The sequence below is a fragment of the Pseudophryne corroboree genome, unplaced genomic scaffold (assembly GCF_028390025.1).
Source record: "Pseudophryne corroboree isolate aPseCor3 unplaced genomic scaffold, aPseCor3.hap2 scaffold_1466, whole genome shotgun sequence".
NCBI classification, from domain to species: Eukaryota; Metazoa; Chordata; class Amphibia; order Anura; family Myobatrachidae; genus Pseudophryne; species Pseudophryne corroboree.
In genome coordinates, this window is record NW_026968095.1 from 90,879 (window position 1) to 111,129 (window position 20,251).

At 53.9% G+C, this 20,251-nt stretch overlaps 1 protein-coding gene across 1 annotated transcript in view; it reads right to left on the minus strand.

Moving 5' to 3' along the window:
* Positions 1-20,251, minus strand: part of PELO (pelota mRNA surveillance and ribosome rescue factor) — a 60,285-nt gene that overhangs the window by 23,412 nt on the left and 16,622 nt on the right. Inside the window, exons 5-8 of the mRNA XM_063951313.1 lie at positions 16,966-17,026; positions 16,704-16,865; positions 16,492-16,538; positions 15,142-15,215 (exon numbers count right to left, since the gene is read on the minus strand). Coding sequence (XP_063807383.1) covers positions 15,142-15,215; positions 16,492-16,538; positions 16,704-16,865; positions 16,966-17,026 — 344 coding nt within the window. The remainder of the gene's footprint in view (positions 1-15,141; positions 15,216-16,491; positions 16,539-16,703; positions 16,866-16,965; positions 17,027-20,251) is intronic.

Consider the following 20,251-nt stretch of genomic DNA (forward strand, 5'->3'; position numbering starts at 1 on the left):
GGAGAGAGAGGACAGAGACGGGGAGCAGAAGAAGAGGAGTTGCACAGGGAGAGAGAGGACAGAGACGGGGAGCAGAAGAAGAGGAGTTGCACAGGGAGAGAGAGGACAGAGACGGGGAGCAGAAGAAGAGGAGGTGCACAGGGAGAGAGGGGGCAGAGACGGGGAGCAGAAGAAGAGGAGGTGCACAGGGAGAGAGAGGGGGCAGAGACGGGGAGCAGAAGAAGAGGAGGTGTAAAGGGAGAGAGAGGGGACAGAGACGGGGAGCAGAAGAAGAGGAGGTGTACAGGGAGAGAGAGGACAGAGACGGGGAGCAGAAGAGGAGGTGTACAGGGAGAGAGAGGACAGAGACAGGGAGCAGAAGAAGAGGAGATGTACAGGGGGAGAGAGAGGACAGAGACAGGGAGCAGAAGAAGAGGAGGTGTACAGGGGGAGAGAGAGGACAGAGACAGGGAGCAGAAGAAGAGGAGGTGTACAGGGGGAGAGAGAGGACAGAGACAGGGAGCAGAAGAAGAGGAGGTGTACAGGGGGAGAGAGAGGACAGAGACAGGGAGCAGAAGAAGAGGAGATGTACAGGGGGAGAGAGAGGACAGAGACAGGGAGCAGAAGAAGAGGAGGTGTACAGGGAGAGAGGACAGAGACAGGGAGCAGAAGAGGAGGAGGTGTACAGGGAGAGAGAGAGGACAGAGACAGGGAGCAGAAGAAGAGGAGGTGTACAGGGAGAGAGAGGACAGAGACAGGGAGCAGAAGAAGAGGAGGTGTACAGGGAGAGAGAGGACAGAGACGGGGACCAGAGGAAGAGGACGTGTACAGGGAGAGAGGACAGAGACGGGGACCAGAGGAAGAGGAGGTGCACAGGGAGAGAGAGGACAGAGACAGGGAGCAGAAGAAGAGGAGGTGTACAGGGAGAGAGAGGACAGAGACAGGGAGCAGAAGAAGAGGAGGTGTACAGGGAGAGAGGACAGAGACAGGGAGCAGAAGAAGAGGAGGTGCACAGGGAGAGAGAGGACAGAGACAGGGAGCAGAAGAAGAGGAGGTGCACAGGGAGAGAGAGGACAGAGACGGGGACCAGAGGAAGAGGACGTGTACAGGGAGAGAGGACAGAGACGGGGACCAGAGGAAGAGGAGGTGCACAGGGAGAGAGAGGACAGAGACAGGGAGCAGAAGAAGAGGACGTGTACAGGGAGAGAGAGGACAGAGACAGGGAGCAGAAGAAGAGGAGGTGTACAGGGAGAGAGGACAGAGACGGGGACCAGAGGAAGAGGAGGTGTACAGGGAGAGAGAGGACCGAGACGGGGAGCAGAAGAAGAGGAGGTGTACAGGGAGAGAGAGGACAGACAGGGAGCAGAAGAAGAGGAGGTGTACAGGGAGAGAGAGGACAGAGACAGGGAGCAGAAGAAGAGGAGGTGCACAGGGAGAGAGAGGACAGAGACAGGGAGCAGAAGAAGAGGAGGTGTACAGGGAGAGAGAGGACAGAGACGGGGAGCAGAAGAAGAGGAGGTGCACAGGCAGAAAGGACAGAGGCAGGGAGCAGAAGAAGAGGAGGTGTACAGGGAGAGAGAGGACAGAGACAGGGAGCAGAAGAGGAGGTGTACAGGGAGAGAGAGGACAGAGACGGGGAGCAGAGGAAGAGGACGTGTACAGGGAGAGAGGACAGAGACAGGGAGCATAAGAAGAGGAGGTGTACAGGGAGAGAGGACAGAGACAGGGAGCAGAAGAAGAGGAGGTGTACAGGGAGAGAGAGGACAGAGACAGGGAGCAGAAGAGGAGGTGTACAGGGAGAGAGAGGACAGAGACGGGGAGCAGAGGAAGAGGAGGTGTACAGGGAGAGAGAGGACAGAGACGGGGAGCAGAGGAAGAGGACGTGTACAGGGAGAGAGGACAGAGACAGGGAGCAGAAGAAGAGGAAGTGCACAGGGAGAGAGAGAGGACAGAGACAGGGAGCAGAAGAAGAGGAGGTGTACAGGGAGAGAGAGGACAGAGACAGGGAGCAGAAGAAGAGGAGGTGTACAGGGAGAGAGAGGACAGAGACAGGGAGCAGAAGAAGAGGAGGTGTACAGGGAGAGAGAGGACAGAGACAGGGAGCAGAAGAAGAGGAGGTGTACAGGGAGAGAGAGGACAGAGACAGGGAGCAGAAGAAGAGGAGGTGTACAGGGAGAGAGAAGACAGAGACAGGGAGCAGAAGAGGAGGAGATGCACAGGCAGAAAGAGGACAGAGACAGGGAGCAGAGGAAGAGGAGGTGTACAGGGAGAGCGGACAGAGACAGGGAGCAGAAGAAGAGGAGGTGTACAGGGAGAGAGAGGACAGAGACAGGGAGCAGAGGAAGAGGAGGTGTACAGGGAGAGAGAGGACAGAGACAGGGAGCAGAAGAAGAGGAGGTGTACAGGGAGAGAGAGGACAGAGACAGGGAGCAGAAGAAGAGGAGGTGCACAGGGAGAGAGAGGACAGAGACAGGGAGCAGAAGAAGAGGAGGTGCACAGGCAGAAAGAGAGGACAGAAACATAGGGCCTAATTCAGACCTGATCGCTAGGCTGCGTTTTCATACAGCAGGCGATCAGGTCTAAACTGCGCATGCACCGCAATGCGCAGGCGCGTCGTACGGGTACAGAGCGGATCGCCGCTCAGCGATGGGTTTGTGCAAAGAATCCATTCGCACGGGCGTTTGCAAGAAGATTGACAGGAAGAGGGCGTTTGTGGGTGTCAACTGACTTTTCTGGGAGTGGTTGGAAAAATAGGATTTTAATTACCTACCGGTAAATCCTTTTCTTGTAACTAATAAGGGATAATGGGGAATTAGTATGATGGGGTATAAACGGGGTCCAAAGGAGCCAGTGCACTTTAAATTTCTTCAACTGTGTGTGATGGCTCCTCCCCTCTATGCCCCTCCTATAGGTAAAACAGTGCCCGAAGGAGAAAGGACATATGAGAGAAAGAACATGGGGGCAGATGTATTAACCTGGAGAAGGCATAAGGAAGTGATAAACCAGTGATATGTGTAAGGTGATAAAGGCACCAGCCAATCAGATCCTAACTGGTAATTTACATATTGGAGCTGATTGGCTGGTGCCTTTATCATCTTGCACATATCTCTGGTTTATCACTTCCTTATGCCTTCTCCAGGTTAATACATCTGCCCCATGATAACAAAGTGGTGAGAATCACACACCAGCACACCACTAACATACAACAACCAGCAATGGCTGGTAACCAAACAACAGCAACAGCTGAACAGGTAACTTTAGAACTAGTACCTGCAGAAGAGTCACCGCACTGAGGCAGGCACCCAATATCCCTTATGGACTACGAGAAAAGGATTTACCGGTAGGTATTAAAATCCTATTTTCTCTAGCATCCATAAGGGATACTGGGGTCTTAGTACCATGGAGACGTCCCAAAGCTTCCAGAAGGGGCGGGAACGTGCGGAGACGTCTGCAGCATCGCCTGCCCAAACTGGGTATCCTCTTTGGCCAGTGTATCAAACTTGTAGAACTTTACAAAAGTTTTCTTCCCCTGACCAGGTAGCAGCTCGGCATAATTGCAAAGCAGAGACTCCACGGTCACAGCCTCCCAGGAAGAGCCCACCGATCTTGTAGAGTGGGCCTCCAGAGACTGTGGAACAGGTAAAGCTGCCGACACAGGCCTGTTGGATAGTAAGCCTAATCCAATGAGCAATGGACTGCTTAGAAGCAGGGCAACCCTTTTTCAACGCATCATAGAGCACGAACAAGGAATCCGTCTTTCTAATCCGAGCCGTCCTCTTGACGTAGATTTTCAAGGCTCGTACAGCATCCAATGCCTCTGGAGGAGCAGAAGCGTCAGAACTGGACGGAACCAAAATAGGTTGATTTAAGTGGAACGCAGAGACGAACTTCGGCAGGAACTGTTGCCTAGTCCTGAGCTCCGCTCTGTCCTCGTAAAAGACCAAGTAGGGACTTTTACACGATAAGGCCCCCAATTCTGAGATACGCCTAGCAGAAGCCAGGGCCAGTAACATCACCGTCTTGAACGGGAGGTACTTGTCTTCTACCGTCATCAGAGGTTCAAACCAGGAGGACTGTAGAAATTCCACCACTACATTCAAATCCCAGGGTGCCGTGGGCAGCACAAAAGGAGGTTGTATGTGGAGCATCCCTTGCAAGATGGTCTGAACTTCTAGCAACACTGCCAATTTCTTCTGAAAGAAAATTGAGAGAGCTGAAATCTGGACCTTAAGAGAACCCAGACGTAAGCCCTTATCCACACCAGCCTGCAGGAAACTTAAAAAACGTCCCAAGTGGAATTCTGCTGGCGGATACGCACCAAGAGACATATCTTATCCAGGCTTCCTGGCCTGAACCATGGTAGTAATCACCTTTTTGGAAATGCCTTTGTGAGCTAGGATGTTCCGCTCAACCTCCATGCCATCAAACGAAGTCGCCGTAAGTCTGGGTAGACAAACGGCCCTTGTTGAAGATCTCTTCTCATCGGCAGAGGCTAAGGGTCTTCGATGGATATGTCCAGAAGATCCGCGTACCACGCTCTCCGAGCCAATCCGGGGCAATCAGAATTGCTTGGACTCTTTGATTCCTGATTCGCTTTAGCACCTTTGGGATCAATGGAATCGGAGGAAACAGGTAGACCAGCTGGTAAGGCCAAAGCGACGTCAGTGCATCTACTGCCCTCGCCCGAGGGTCCCTGGTTAGTGAGCAATACCAGCGAAGCTTCTTGTTGAGTCGAGAAGCCCTCATGTCTATTTGGGGGCAGCCCCACCGGTCAATGATCTGCTGAAACACCTGATGGTGGAGCCCCCACTCTCCCGGGTAGAGATCGTGGCGACTCAGGAAGTCCGCTTCCCAGTTGTCCACTCCCGGAATGAAGACTGCGGACATTGATCTTGCAGTTCTTTCTGCCCAGGAGTATTTTTGACACTCTTGCATGCAGGGCCTGCTTTTTGTCCCTCCTTGTCGATTTATGTACACCACTGCCGTGGCGTTGTCCGACTGAACTTGGATCGCGTGATCCCTGAGTAGAGGAGAGGCCTGAAGCAGGGCATTGTAGATCGCCCGAAGTTCCAGAATGTTGATCGGAAGTAGGGCTTTGTGGGCTGACCACCTGCCCTGGAACTGAGCCCCCTGGGTGACAGCTCCCCATCCTCTCAGACTCACATCTGTCGTGAGGAGGATCCAATCCTGAATCCCGAAACTTCGACCTTCCAGTAGGTTTGAGTACTGCAGCCACCACAGGAGGGAAATCCTGGCCTGAGGTGACAACCGTATTATCCGGTGCATCGCCAGATGTGATCTGGACCACTTGCTCAGGAAATCCAATTGAAATGTTCTGGCATGGAACCTTCCATACTGGATCGCCTCGTATGAGGCTACCATTTTCCCAAACAATCTTATGCAAAGATGGATGGATATTCGAGTAGGCCGTAAAACCATTCGTACCATCTCGTGGAGTGTTCTCGCTTTGTCGTCTGGGAGGAACCCTTTCTGGGCCACAGTATCCAGCAACATTCCCTGGAACAGGAGCAGCTGAGCTGGCTCCAGGTGGGACTTCTGTAAATTGATGATCCACCCATGGTGTGACAGAAGTTGGATAGTGTGGTCTATATGGAGTAATAAAAGCTCCCTGGATCTTGCCTTTATAAAGAGATCGTCCCGATAAGGAAAAATATTGACCCCAGGGACTCGGAGTTGGAACATCATCTCTGCCATCACCTTTGTGAACACCCTCGGAGCTGCGGACAGGCCGAAGGGTAGCCCCTGGAACTGGTAGTGATCGTTAAGCAGGGCAAACCGCAGGTAAGTCTGGTGAGGTGGCCAAATCGGGATATGGAGATAGGCGTCCTTTATATCCAGCGAGACCATGAACTCCCGTTCTTCCAGGCCCACAATCACTGCTCGGAAGGATTCCATCTTGAACTTGAAAACCTTTAGGTAAGGGTTCAAGGATTTTAGATTCAAAATGGGCCTTACCGAACCGTACCACGAACAGGTTGGAGTAGTAACCCTTTCCTTGTTGTTGTAGCGGCACTGGAACAATGACTTGGGTCCGGACCAGCTTTAGGATGGCCTGTTGCAGCATAACTCGTGTATCCTCCAAAGCTGGTAAGTCTGATTTGAAAAATCGTTAGGGAGGAACGCCATCGAACTCCAACTTGTAGCCCTGTGAAATTAGGTCTTTTACTCCGGTATCCTGGCAGGAGACTTCCCAGATGTGGCTGAAGTGACGCAGCCGAGCTCCCACCCCGAGATCCCCTCGGGGTGTGTGGGCACCGTCATGCTGAGGCCTTAGTGGAAGCTAAAATAGGATTTTAATACCTACCGGTAAATCCTTTTCTCCTAGTCCGTAGAGGATGCTGGGGACTCCAAAAGGACCATGGGGTATAGACGGGATCTGCAGGAGACATGGGCACACTAAAAGACTTTGACTGGGTGTGAACTGGCTCCTCCCTCTATGCCCCTCCTCCAGACCTCAGTTATAGGAACTGTGCCCAGGGGAGACGGACATTTAGAGGAAAAGGATTTTTGTTAAACTAAGGGCGATATACATACCAACTCACACCACAAACACACCGTACAACTGGATCAGCAGGAATACCAGATAACAGTATGAACTAACAACAGCAACAAGCTGAATATAAACTTATACACAACCTTCGTGTAACCGAAAACAACAAGTATCAATACAACTGCAAGTAACAGTCCGCACTGGGAAGGGCGCCCAGCATCCTCTACGGACTAGGAGAAAAGGATTTACCGGTAGGTATTAAAATCCTATTTTTTCTTACGTCCTAGAGGATGCTGGAGACTCCAAAAGGACCATGGGGTATATACCAAAGCTCCAAACGGGCGGGAGAGTGCGGACGACTCTGCAGCACCGATTGAGCAAACATGAGGTCCTCATCAGCCAGGGTATCAAACTTATAGAACTTAGCAAAAGTGTTTGAACCCGACCACGTAGCTGCTCGGCAAAGTTGAAGATGCCGCCCAAGATGAGCCCACCTTCCTGGTAGAATGGGCCTTTACTGACTTCGGCAACGGCAACCCAGCTGAAGAATGAGCGTGCTGAATCGTATTACAAATCCAGCGTGCAATAGTTTGCTTGGAAGCAGGATTTCCAATCTTGTTGGAAGCATACAGAACAAACAGAGCCTCCGTTTTCCTAACAAGAGCCGTCCTGGCGACATAAATTTTCAAAGCTCTTATGACATCAAGAGATTTTGGGACCGCCACAGCATCCGTAGCCACAGGTACCACAATAGGTTGATTTATGTGAAACGAAGAAACCACCTTCGGTAGAAATTGTTGACGAGTCCTCAGTTCCGCTCTATCCACATGAAAAATCAAATATGGGCTCTTGTGAGACAAAGCCGCCAATTCTGACACTCGTCTGGCAGACGCCAAGGCCAAAAGCATGACCACTTTCCAAGTGAGAAACTTTAACTCAACCTTTCGCAAAGGTTCAAACCAGTGAGACATAAGAAACTGTAACACCACGTCAAGATCCCACGGTGCCACGGGTGGCACAAATGGAGGATGGATATGCAGCACTCCCTTCACGAAAGTCTGAACCTCAGGAAGGGCGGCCAATTCTCTTTGAAAGAAAATAGATAAAGCCGAAATCTGCACTTTGATGGAACCCAATTTCAGGCCTGCATCCACGCCTGCCTGCAAAAAATGAAGGAAACGACCCAAGTGAAATTCCTCCGCAGGAGCTGTTTTAGTTTCACACCACGACACATATTTTCTCCACATACGGTGATAATGTTTTGCCGTGACCTCCTTCCTAGCCTTAAGGAGAGTGGGGATGACTTCCCCGGGAATACCTTTACGAGCTAGGATTTGGCGTTCAACCTCCACGCCGTCAAACGCAGCCGCGGTAAGTCTGGAAACACGCATTGCCCCTGCAGTAACAGGTCCTCTCTTAGAGGAAGCGGCCAAGGATCTTCTATGAGCAATTCCCAAAGATCCAGATACCAGGCCCTCCGTGGCCAATCTGGAACGACGAGTATTGCCTAAACCCTTGTTCGTCTTATGATCCTCAGCACTCTTGGAATGAGAGGAAGCGGGGGGAACACATACACCGACTGAAACACCCACAGAGTTACCAGGGCGTCCACTGCACTGGCTTGGGGGTCCCTTGACCCGGAACAATACCTCGGAAGCTTCTTGTTGAGGCAAGACGCCATCATGTCTATTTGAGGAATTCCCCAATGCCTTGTCACTTCTGCAAACACCTCTGGATGAAGGGCCCACTCTCCTGGATGGAGATCGTGTCTGCTGAGAAAGTCTGCTTCCCAGTTGTCCACACCCGGAAGGAAAACTGCTGACAGAGCGCTCACGTGCTGTTCCGCCCAGCGGAGAACTCTTGTGGCCTCCGCCATTGCCGCCCTGCTCTTTGTTCCGCCCTGGCGGTTTACGTACGCAACCGCTGTTATATTGTCCGACTGGATCAGGACACGTAGACCTTGAAGAAGGTTCTTCGCTTGCAGAAGGCCGTTGTAAATGGCTCTTAACTCCAGAACATTTATGTGGAGACAAGATTCCTGGCTTGACCATTTTCCCTGGAAACTTCCTCCTTGTGTGACTGCACCCCAGCCTCAGAGACTTGCATCTGTGGTCAGCAGGACCCAATCCTGGATTCCGAATCTGCGTCCCTCTAGAAGGTGAGAACTTTGCAGCCACCACAGGAGAGAAATTCTGGTCCTGGAAGATAGATTTATTTTCCGATGCATGTGCAGGTGAGACTCAGACCATTTGTTCAGCAGATCTCACTGAAACACCCGGGCATGAAACCTGCCAAACGGAATGGCTTCGTAAGCCGCAACCATCTTCCCTAGCACTCGAGTGCATTGATGAATCGACACTCTTGCTGGTTTCAGAATCTTCTCGACCATGGTCTGGATTTCCAGAGCTTTTTCCGCCGGAAGAAACATTCTCCGTAGTTCCGTGTCTAGGATCATGCCCAAGAAGGGAAGCCGAGTTGTCGGAATCAACTGAGACTTTGGCAAATTGAGAATCCAACCATGATGTGGCAGAACTGTCAGGGACAGTTCCACACTTCTTAGCAACTGCTCTTTTGATCTCGCCTTTATCAGGAGATCGTCCAAGTACGGGATAATTGTGACACCCTGCTTGCGTAGGAGTACCATCATTTCCGCCATCACCTTGGTGAAGACCCTCGGGGCCGTGGAAAGCCCAAACGGCAACATCTGAAATTGGTAATGACAATCCTGCACCGCAAATATTAGGAAGGCCTGATGAGGAGGATATATCAGGACGTGTAAGTAGGCATCCTTTATGTCGACTGACGCCATAAAATCCACCCCTTCTAAGCTGGAGATCACAGCTCGAAGAGATTCAATCTTGAACTTGAAAGTTTTCAAGTATGGATTGAGGGATTTTAGGTTCAGAATCGGTCTGACCGAGCCGTTCGGCTTCGGCACGACAAAGAGGCTCGAATAGAACCCTTCCTCCCATTGGGACGGGGGAACCGGGACAATGACCCTCTGTTGACACAGCTTTTGTATCGCAGCGTTTACTACTTCTCTTTCTGGAAGAGAAACTGGCAAGGCCGATTTGAAAAAGCAGCAGGGGGGCATCTCCTGAAACTCCAGTTTGTACCCTTGGGATACTATGTCTAAGACCCAAGGATCCAGGGCCGATTAAAACCAGACCTGACTGAAGATTCGGAGACGGCCCTCCACCGGCACGGACTCCCGCAGGGGAGCCCCAGCGTCATGCGGTGGACTTGGTAGAGGCGGGGGAGGACTTTTGGTCCTGGGCGCCAGACACAGCAGGCGCCCTATTTCCCCTTCCTCTACCCTTTGAAGCGAGGAAGGACGAGCCCTTTCCTTTTTTGTATTTATTAAGTCGAGAGGACTGCATCTGATAATGGGGCGCCTTTTTCTGTTGTGTGCGAACATAAGGAAGGAAAGATGACTTACCCGCAGTAGCGGTAGACACCAGGTCAGCAAGGCCGTCACCAAACAAGACGCTACCTTTAAAAGGGAGAGCTTCCATAGCTTTCTTGGAGTCGGCATCAGCATTCCATTGATGAATCCACAGCGCCCTCCTGGCCGAGACCGCCATGGCATTGGCCCTTGATCCCAAGAGGCCAATATCCCTCGCTGCATCCTTAAGGTAATCTACAGCGTCCTTGATATAACCAAGAGTCAAAAGAATGTTATCCTTATCAAGGGTATCCATATCAGAAGCTAAATTATCAGCCCACTTAGCAATAGCACTACTCACCCACGCCGACGCCACCGCAGGCCTGAGTAGTACACCAGTAGTAACGAAAACGGCCTTCAATGTCGTCTCCTGCTTGCGATCCGCCGGATCCTTGAGGGCAGCCGTGTCAGGAGACGGAAGCGCCACTTTCTTGGACAGTCGGGACAGAGCCTTGTCCACGTTGGGTGACGACTCCCATTTCTCCCTGTCGTCAGAGGGGAAAGGATATGCCATAAAAATTTTCTTGGGAACTTGCCACCTTTTGTCAGGCGACTCCCAAGCCTTCTCACAAAGAGCGTTCAGTTCATGAGAGGGGGGAGACTTCACCTCAGGCTTTTTCCCTTTAAATAAACAAACCCTTGTGTCTGGAACTGGAGGTTCCTCAGAAATATGTAAAACATCTTAAATAGCCACAATCATGTACTGAATACTCTTAACCACTTTCGGATGTAAACTGGCCTCATTGAAGTCGACACTGGAACCAGAGTCTGTGTCGGTATCTGTATCTGCCATCTGGGTAAATGAACGTTTTTGTGACCCTGAGGGAGTCTGTACCTGAGACAAAGCGTCCTCCATGGATTTCCTCCATGTTTTTGTCTGAGAATCAGATTTATCAAGCCTCTTAGACAATAATGCCATGTTTGCATTCAATGTACTCAACATATTTACCCAATCAGCAGTCGGCTGTGCCGACAGAGTCATTCCCAAATCTTTCTCCGCGCCCCCAGTAACTTCCTCCGGGGAGGAACACTCAGCCTCAGACATGTCGACACGCAGCACCGACACACCCACACTCACACCGGCCAAAAGGGGACAGACCCACAGGGAAGCCTGTAGAGAGAACACAGAGAGAGTATGCCAGCTCACACCCCAGAGCCCACATACTACTAAATAAATAGTATATGATGGCTGCGCTGTAGTTATATATACATATATAGCACCAAATTGCTTGTGCCCGCCCCCCCCTCTCCCCCCGTTTTGCTCCCCAGTACTTGTAAGGAGAGTGGAGGTCCGGGCCAGCGTCTCTGCAGCGGCTGTGAAGAGATAAAATGGCGCTGGTAAGCTGTGCGGCTAAGCCCCGCCCCTTCCCAGCGCGCTGTAGTCCCGCTTAAATTAGATATTTTTTTTTTATACTGGCGGGGGTATCGTACACGGCACCGAATATGCCTCTTTTGCCAGTGAAAAGACCCTCAGTAACTTGCTGCCCAGGGCGCTTCCCCCCAGCGCCCTGCACCGTGTGAGTGCCGTTGGTGTGTGTGTGTGGGAGCTTGGAGCGCAGCACGACCGCTGTGCTGTACCTCCGTTACTGAAGTCTTCTGCCGTCACTGAAGTCTTCCGTTTTTCTAATACTCACCCGGCTTCTTACTTCTGGCTCTGTGAGGGGGGGTGACGGCGCGGCTCGTGGAACAAGCAGCTAGGCGTACCAAGTGATCGAACCCTCTGGAGCTAATGGTGTCCAGTAGCCTAAGAAGCAGAGCCTTTGAACTAAGAAGAAGTAGGTCTGACTTCTCTCCCCTTACTCCCACGATGCAGGGAGCCTGTAGCCAGCAGGTCTCCCTGAAAATAAAAAACCTAACAAAGTCTTTTAGAGAAACTCAGGAGAGCTCCCCTGTGTGTGACCAGTCTCTCTGGGCACAGAATCTAACTGAGGTCTGGAGGAGGGGCAGAGGGAGGAGCCAGTTCACACCCAGTCAAAGTCTTTTAGTGTGCCCATGTCTCCTGCGGATCCCGTCTATACCCCATGGTCCTTTTGGAGTCCCCAGCATCCTCTAGGACGTAAGAGAAACTGGTGCCCTGTTCCTGAGAACCTGCGGTTGCTGGTTTTCTTGTCTTACCTCTGGTGCCTCTAGCTGCATTGGAGGCACCTCTGGCCCTAGATCTAAATCTGTTAAACCGAAAGGACAGGGTAGGCGGCCTGGGGTAGGAACGACTAGCCGGCGGGGCCCCAGAGAAGAGAAACGTGGATTTCCCCGCAGTAACTTTAGAAATCCACGTATCCAAAGAGCCAATCCCCCTGAAAAAGGAAGAAAGACTGTACACTGCTCTCGGACTCTGCATCCGCTATCCACTGACGTAACCACAAAGTTCTGCGTGCCGCCACTGCCATAGCAGTGGTCCTAGCATTAATATTGCCTATCTCCTTGAGAGAGTCACACAGGATGCGTGCAGTGTCTTGAATGTGTTTTAGGAGTCACCGTAGTGACCAGGGGCATATCCCCCGCAAGGCCCTCTTGAATCTGAGTCGCCCATGTATAAATGGCATGCGTCATCCAGCAACACGCTATGACCGGTCTTTGTGATACACCAGCCGCTATGTAAATAAACTTCAGTGTAGTCTCTATCTCCCTATCCCCAGGCTCCTTTATGGTAAAGGAGCCCGGAGCTGGCAGTACCACCTTTTTAGATAAGCGAGAGACTGATACGTCAACAGCCGGGGTTCTTCACAGATTTTCCTGCCTTCAGGAGCAAATGGGAAAGTGTGCAAAAATCGTTTTGTCACTTGGTAGTTCTTATCTGGATTTTTCCAGGCTAACTTAAACAGGTCATCCAGCTCTGCAAATTCAGGGAAAGTGACACTGGGTTTGTTCTGTGTTAAGAAAAATGACTCCTGTGCTGCAGCGTCCTCTAGAGGGAGTTTTAACACGTCCCGAATAGCTAGAATGAAGTGCTCAATACCCAGAACAGAAGAGGAATCCCCAATAACAGGATCCAATTCCTCCCCTCCTCCTGTATCTCCTTAGCTGAATCAGAGAGTAAAGCACGTAACCCACGGTTTAGTGGCCATGATCTAGAGGGGGGTGGGGGGTTGTTGAACATTTGCCCTTGCAGCTAGGTCTGCAACAGCCTGCTGCAGATGTTAAGTCTTTTGAGTATTAGTGGTAAGCTGAGATGACATGTTTGACATCATTGATTTTATAGCACCTAGCGAGGAAGGCTCTTGACCCTCCCCCCCAGCCCCCTCACTGAGTTGTGAGGACTGGCTGCATTGTTCACATGATATGGAACCATATGTAGAGGGAGAGAATCTGGTGCGACATACACTACATAATTGGTGTTTTACCATGTTTACAGTAATCAACACTTATATACACATACACACAGACAAGTAATACAATAGCAAGCCTGCCCTTACTGTATGTGAGAGGGAGACAGAGAGAAGGGAACAGCACACCCAAGCTAATCAGCCCCAGTGAGACTGCAAGCTGTTATATCACGGTGCAACACTGGAGTTTTTGTCCTTTTCAGGACACAGACTGTGTACAATAGCAACTCTACCCCTTGGCTACACCCCTGTACCAGTTTTACTGCGTAGCCTGAGTGTCTGGAGGAACTGTGTGGGCCTGCTGCTGCAGCTGTAAGCAGAGGAAGGAGCCAAAACGCCGCTGGTCCCGCTCTGAAGGAAGCTCCGCCCCCTGTAATGGCACCGGCGCTATATAGTTATTTATACTGGCAATGTCTCCCACAGAGTGTAAAACTAAGTAAAGATACCTGTTTTCACTACCGCTGGCCAGTGTACGCAGGGGGCTATAGCAGATCCCCACAGGGAGGGTTCCGTATGCCGCCCCTGCGTTTACGCCTCACCAAGAACCGGGGGACCCCCTTAGCCTGGCCCCCGGATTGGACTCACCATTCTTCCCACCTTTAGGCATCTGTTAGGGGTGTGCGGCGTGCTGCAATTGCGACAGCTAAGGCACAGTGCCCCGCTGTACAACAACCTCTCAGGACGGTGGTCCTGCAGCGGGGGTAGCGGCTCTGATGCCTGAAGAGACCGGTAACTGCCCCTTCCCCGCTAACGCCCACGGTGCAGGTATACTGTTGCCCAAACAGCATACCGAAAATAACAAAGTTTTAAAATAAACTGAAGAAATCTCTCTGGAGCTGCAGATTGTGCATCCTCTCCTGAGGGCACATTTTCTAAACTGCCTGTGGGAGGGGCATAGAGGGGAGGAGCCAGCACACCCAGCTGAAGAAATCTAAAGTGCACTGGCTCCTTTGGACCCCGCCTATACCCCATCGTACTAAGACCCCAGTATCCCTTATGGATGCTGGAGAAATTTTGCACGGCTACGATCAGGTTTGAATTAGGCCCAAAGAGCTGTAGAAGAAGATGTGCACAGAGAGAGAGGACAGAGAAGGGGACCAGAGGAAGAGGAGGTGTACAGGGAGAGAGAGGACAGAGACGGGGAGTGGTAGAAGAGGAGGTGCACAGGGGGAGAGAGGACAGAGACGGGGAGTGGTAGAAGAGGAGGTGTACAGGGAGAGAGAGGACAGAGACGGGGAGTGGTAGAAGAGGAGGTGCACAGGGGGAGAGAGGACAGAGACGGGGAGTGGTAGAAGAGGAGGTGCACAGGGGGAGAGAGGACAGAGACGGGGAGTGGTAGAAGAGGAGGTGCACAGGGAGAGAGAGGACAGAGACAGGGAGCAGAAGAAGAGGAGGTGTACAGGGAGAGAGAGAGGACAGAGTCGGGGAGCAGAAGAGGAGGTGGTGTACAAGTAGAAAGAGAACAGAGACGGGGAGCGGTAGAAGAGGAGGTGCACATGGAGAGAGAGAGAGAGAGAGAGAGAGAGAGAAGACGGGACAAAGACGGGGAGCAGAAGAGGAGGAGATGTACATGGAGAGAGAGAGAGAGAGAGAGAGAGAGAGAGAACAGAGACGGGGAGCAGAAGAAGAGGAGGTGCAGAGGGAGAGAGAAAGAGGACAGAGACAGGGAGCAGAAGAGGAGGAGGTGATGTACAGGGAGAGAGGACAGACGGGGAGCGGTAGAAGAGGAGGTGTAGAGAGAGAGGGAGAGGGAGAAAGAGAGAGAGGGGGGACAGACAGGGAGTAGAAGAGGAGGAGGTGTACAGGGAGAGGACTGCTGTACTGGGACAGGGCGCATACAGCGAGGTAGGAGGCATTGGGGATCAGAGAATAAGGGCACTAACCCATAGGACGCTCGGTCTGGTTCATGTTGCAGCATTTTGTAAAAGTCTCCCAGCGCTTTTATTTCAGCAGCAGCCTAGAAAGAGGACATAGATTAGAGTCAGTGGTGGCACAGAGACGCCACGCAGGAGAATGGCACAGAGACGCCACGCAGGAGGACGGCACAGAGACGCCACGCAGGAGGACGGCACAGAGACGCCACGCAGGAGGACGGCACAGAGACGCCACGCAGGAGGACGGCACAGAGACGCCACGCAGGAGGACGGCACAGAGACGCCACGCAGGAGGACGGCACAGAGACGCCACGCAGGAGGACGGCACAGAGACGCCACGCAGGAGGACGGCACAGAGACGCCACGCAGGAGGACGGCACAGAGACGCCACGCAGGAGGACGGCACAGAGACGCCACGCAGGAGGACGGCACAGAGACGCCACGCAGGAGGACGGCACAGAGACGCCACGCAGGAGGACGGCACAGAGACGCCACGCAGGAGGACGGCACAGAGACGCCACGCAGGAGGACGGCACAGAGACGCCACGCAGGAGGACGGCACAGACACGCCACGCAGGAGGACGGCACAGAGACGCCACGCAGAAGGATGGCAATGAGGACACCACGCAGGAGGATGGCACAGAGACACCACGCAGGAGGATGGCACACAGACACCACGCAGGAGGATGGCACAGAGACACCACGCAGGAGGATGGCACAGAGACACCACGCAGGAGGATGGCACAGAGACACCACGCAGGAGGATGGCACAGAGACACCACGCAGGAGGACGGCACAGAGACAGCACGCAGGAGGATGGCACAGAGACAGCACGCAGGAGGATGGCACAGAGACAGCACGCAGGAGGATGGCACAGAGACAGCACGCAGGAGGATGGCACAGAGACAGCACGCAGGAGGATGGCACAGAGACAGCACGCAGGAGGATGGCACAGAGACAGCACGCAGGAGGACGGCACAGAGACGCCACGCAGGAGGACGGCACAGAGACGCCACGCAGGAGGACGGCACAGAGACGCCACGCAGAAGGACGGCAATGAGGACACCACGCAGGAGGATGGCACAGAGACACCACGCAGGAGGATGGCACAGAGACACCACGCAGGAGGATGGCACAGAGACACCACGCAGGAGGATGGCACACAGACACCACGCAGGAGGATGGCACAGAGACACCACGCAGGAGGATGGCACAGAGACACCACGCAGGAGGATGGCACAGAGACACCACGCAGGAGGACGGCACAGAGACAGCACGCAGGAGGATGGCACAGAGACACCACGCAGGAGGATGGCACAGAGACACCACGCAGGAGGATGGCATTGAGGACACACTGACCTTCGTATCTGCCAGGCGGGCGGTGACGGCCGGATCACACAGAACTTCTGTAAGAGACAGAAATAATGACATACCATCCACACGCCTCTTGCCTCCTGTATAATGACACCGCTGGGGCATATGGAAACAGAACTACAGGTGAGCAGCAAATGTGTACTACATACTAACACCCCAGTAACCCCCATAGGGGGGAGATCGGAGGTCCACCGTACCTGTCAGCGAGTATTTGTGCCCGGACGAACTGTGGACTTGGATGAATTTGCCTCGGTTTTCCAGGAGAGTCTTTAAGTCTTGTTTTACAGCTTGGAGGAAAAGAAACTCACAAAACTGCTCCCGCACGAATCCTGGGGAGGCCACTAACACCACTTTCACCACTGGGCCCCCGGCCGGGAGAGAAGATACACAGGGGGTAAATAGCTAGACTGGACAAGAGACAGACACTAATACAGGAGGAGATTTGCTGGGAACAGGCACCTTCAAAGTTGATGTGACGGATGATTCCCTGCATGACCTGCTCATAGAACTTCACCAGGGCCTACAAGAGATAGAGAGGTAATCAGCGTGGGGCAGGCGGCGGCAGAGGTCAGCGTGGGGCAGGCGGCGGCAGGGGTCAGCGTAGGGCAGGCGGCGGCAGGGGTCAGCGTAGGGCAGGCGGCGGCAGGGGTCAGCGTAGGGCAGACGGCAGCAGGGGTCAGCGTGGGGAGAGAATCTGGCAAAGGAAAGAGACAAAAGGGGGCAGTATGGTGCAATGCTATCTGTCCATGCAGAGAGGACCCCATATAGAATATTACAGCATTATATATAAGTGGAGGCTCAGGAAATGATTACTGGAAGAGGAAGGAGGACAGAAGGGGTATGAGAGAAGGAAATGCGTGGGATGCTCGCTGTGTTGTCACCCAGCGAGTGTGAATAACAGAGGGGGGCTGATACTCAGGGATGATGAAGGACAGAAGGGGCGCTGATACTCAGGGAGGGTGCGGGACAGAGGGGCGCTGATACTCAGGGAGGGTGAGGGACAGAGGGGCGCTGATACTCAGGGAGGGTGAAGGACAGAGGGGGCGCCGATACTCAGGGAGGGTGAAGGACAGAGGGGCGCTGATACTCAGGGAGGGTGAAGGACAGAGGGGGCGCCGATACTCAGGGAGGGTGAAGGACAGAGGAGGCGCCGATACTCAGGGAGGGTGAAGGACAGAGGAGGCGCCGATACTCAGGGAGGGTGAAGGACAGAGGAGGCGCCGATACTCAGGGAGGGTGAAGGACAGAGGGGCGCTGATACTCAGGGAGGGTGAAGGACAGAGGAGGCGCCGATACTCAGGGAGGGTGAGGGACAGAGGGGCGCTGATACTCAGGGAGGGTGAAGGATAGAGGGGGCGCCGATACTCAGGGAGGGTGAAGGATAGAGGGGGCGCCGATACTCAGGGAGGGTGACGGACAGAGGGGCGCTGATACTCAGGGAGGGTGAAGGACAGAGGGGCGCTGATACTCAGGGAGGGTGACGGACAGAGGGGCGCTGATACTCAGGGAGGGTGAAGGACAGAGGGGGCGCCGATACTCAGGGAGGGTGAAGGACAGAGGGGGCGCCGATACTCAGGGAGGGTGAAGGACAGAGGGGGCGCCGATACTCAGGGAGGGTGAAGGACAGAGGAGGCGCCGATACTCAGGGAGGGTGAAGGACAGAGGAGGCGCCGATACTCAGGGAGGGTGAAGGACAGAGGAGGCGCCGATACTCAGGGAGGGTGAAGGACAGAGTAGCACTGATACTCAGGGAGGGTGAAGGACAGAGTAGCACTGATACTCAGGGAGGGTGAAGGACAGAGGGATGCTGATACTCAGGGAGGGTGAAGGACAGAGTAGCACTGATGCTCAGGGAGGGTGAAGGACAGAGGGGCGCTGATACTCAGGGAGGGTGAAGGACAGAGGGGCGCTGATACTCAGGGAGGGTGAAGGACAGAGGGGGCGCCGATACTCAGGGAGGGTGAAGGACAGAGGGGGCGCCGATACTCAGGGAGGGTGAAGGACAGAGGGGGCGCCGATACTCAGGGAGGGTGAAGGACAGAGGAGGCGCCGATACTCAGGGAGGGTGAAGGACAGAGGAGGCGCCGATACTCAGGGAGGGTGAAGGACAGAGTAGCACTGATACTCAGGGAGGGTGAAGGACAGAGTAGCACTGATACTCAGGGAGGGTGAAGGACAGAGGGATGCTGATACTCAGGGAGGGTGAAGGACAGAGTAGCACTGATGCTCAGGGAGGGTGAAGGACAGAGGGGCGCTGATACTCAGGGAGGGTGAAGGACAGAGGGGCGCTGATACTCAGGGAGGGTGAAGGACAGAGGGGCGCTGATACTCAGGGAGGGTGAAGGACAGAGGGGCGCTGATACTCAGGGAGGGTGCAGGACAGAGTAGCACTGATACTCAGGGAGGGTGAAGGACACAGAGGGGATGCTGATACTCAGGGAGGGTGAAGGACAGAGGGATGCTGATACTCAGGGAGGGTGAAGGACAGAGGGGGCGCTGATACTCAGGGAGGGTGCAGGACAGAGTAGCACTGATACTCAGGGAGGGTGAAGGACAGAGGGATGCTGATACTCAGGGAGGGTGAAGGAAAGAGGGGGCGCCGATACTCAGGGAGGGTGACGGACAGAGGGGCGCTGATACTCAGGGAGGGTGAAGGACAGAGGGGCGCTGATACTCAGGGAGGGTGACGGACAGAGGGGCGCTGATACTCAGGGAGGGTGAAGGACAGAGGGGGCGCCGATACTCAGGGAGGGTGAAGGACAGAGGGGGCGCCGATACTCAGGGAGGGTGAAGGACAGAGGGGGCGCCGATACTCAGGGAGGGTGAAGGACAGAGGAGGCGCCGATACTCAGGGAGGGTGAAGGACAGAGGAGGCGCCGATACTCAGGGAGGGTGAAGGACAGAGTAGCACTGATACTCAGGGAGGGTGAAGGACAGAGTAGCACTGATACTCAGGGAGGGTGAAGGACAGAGGGATGCTGATACTCAGGGAGGGTGAAGGACAGAGTAGCACTGATGCTCAGGGAGGGTGAAGGACAGAGGGGCGCTGATACTCAGGGAGGGTGAAGGACAGAGGGGCGCTGATACTCAGGGAGGGTGAAGGACAGAGGGGGCGCCGATACTCAGGGAGGGTGAAGGACAGAGGGGGCGCCGATACTCAGGGAGGGTGAAGGACAGAGGGGGCGCCGATACTCAGGGAGGGTGAAGGACAGAGGAGGCGCCGATACTCAGGGAGGGTGAAGGACAGAGGAGGCGCCGATACTCAGGGAGGGTGAAGGACAGAGTAGCACTGATACTCAGGGAGGGTGAAGGACAGAGTAGCACTGATACTCAGGGAGGGTGAAGGACAGAGGGATGCTGATACTCAGGGAGGGTGAAGGACAGAGTAGCACTGATGCTCAGGGAGGGTGAAGGACAGAGGGGCGCTGATACTCAGGGAGGGTGAAGGACAGAGGGGCGCTGATACTCAGGGAGGGTGAAGGACAGAGGGGCGCTGATACTCAGGGAGGGTGAAGGACAGAGGGGCGCTGATACTCAGGGAGGGTGCAGGACAGAGTAGCACTGATACTCAGGGAGGGTGAAGGACACAGAGGGGATGCTGATACTCAGGGAGGGTGAAGGACAGAGGGATGCTGATACTCAGGGAGGGTGAAGGACAGAGGGGGCGCTGATACTCAGGGAGGGTGAAGGACAGAGGGGGCGCTGATACTCAGGGAGGGTGAAGGACAGAGGGATGCTGATACTC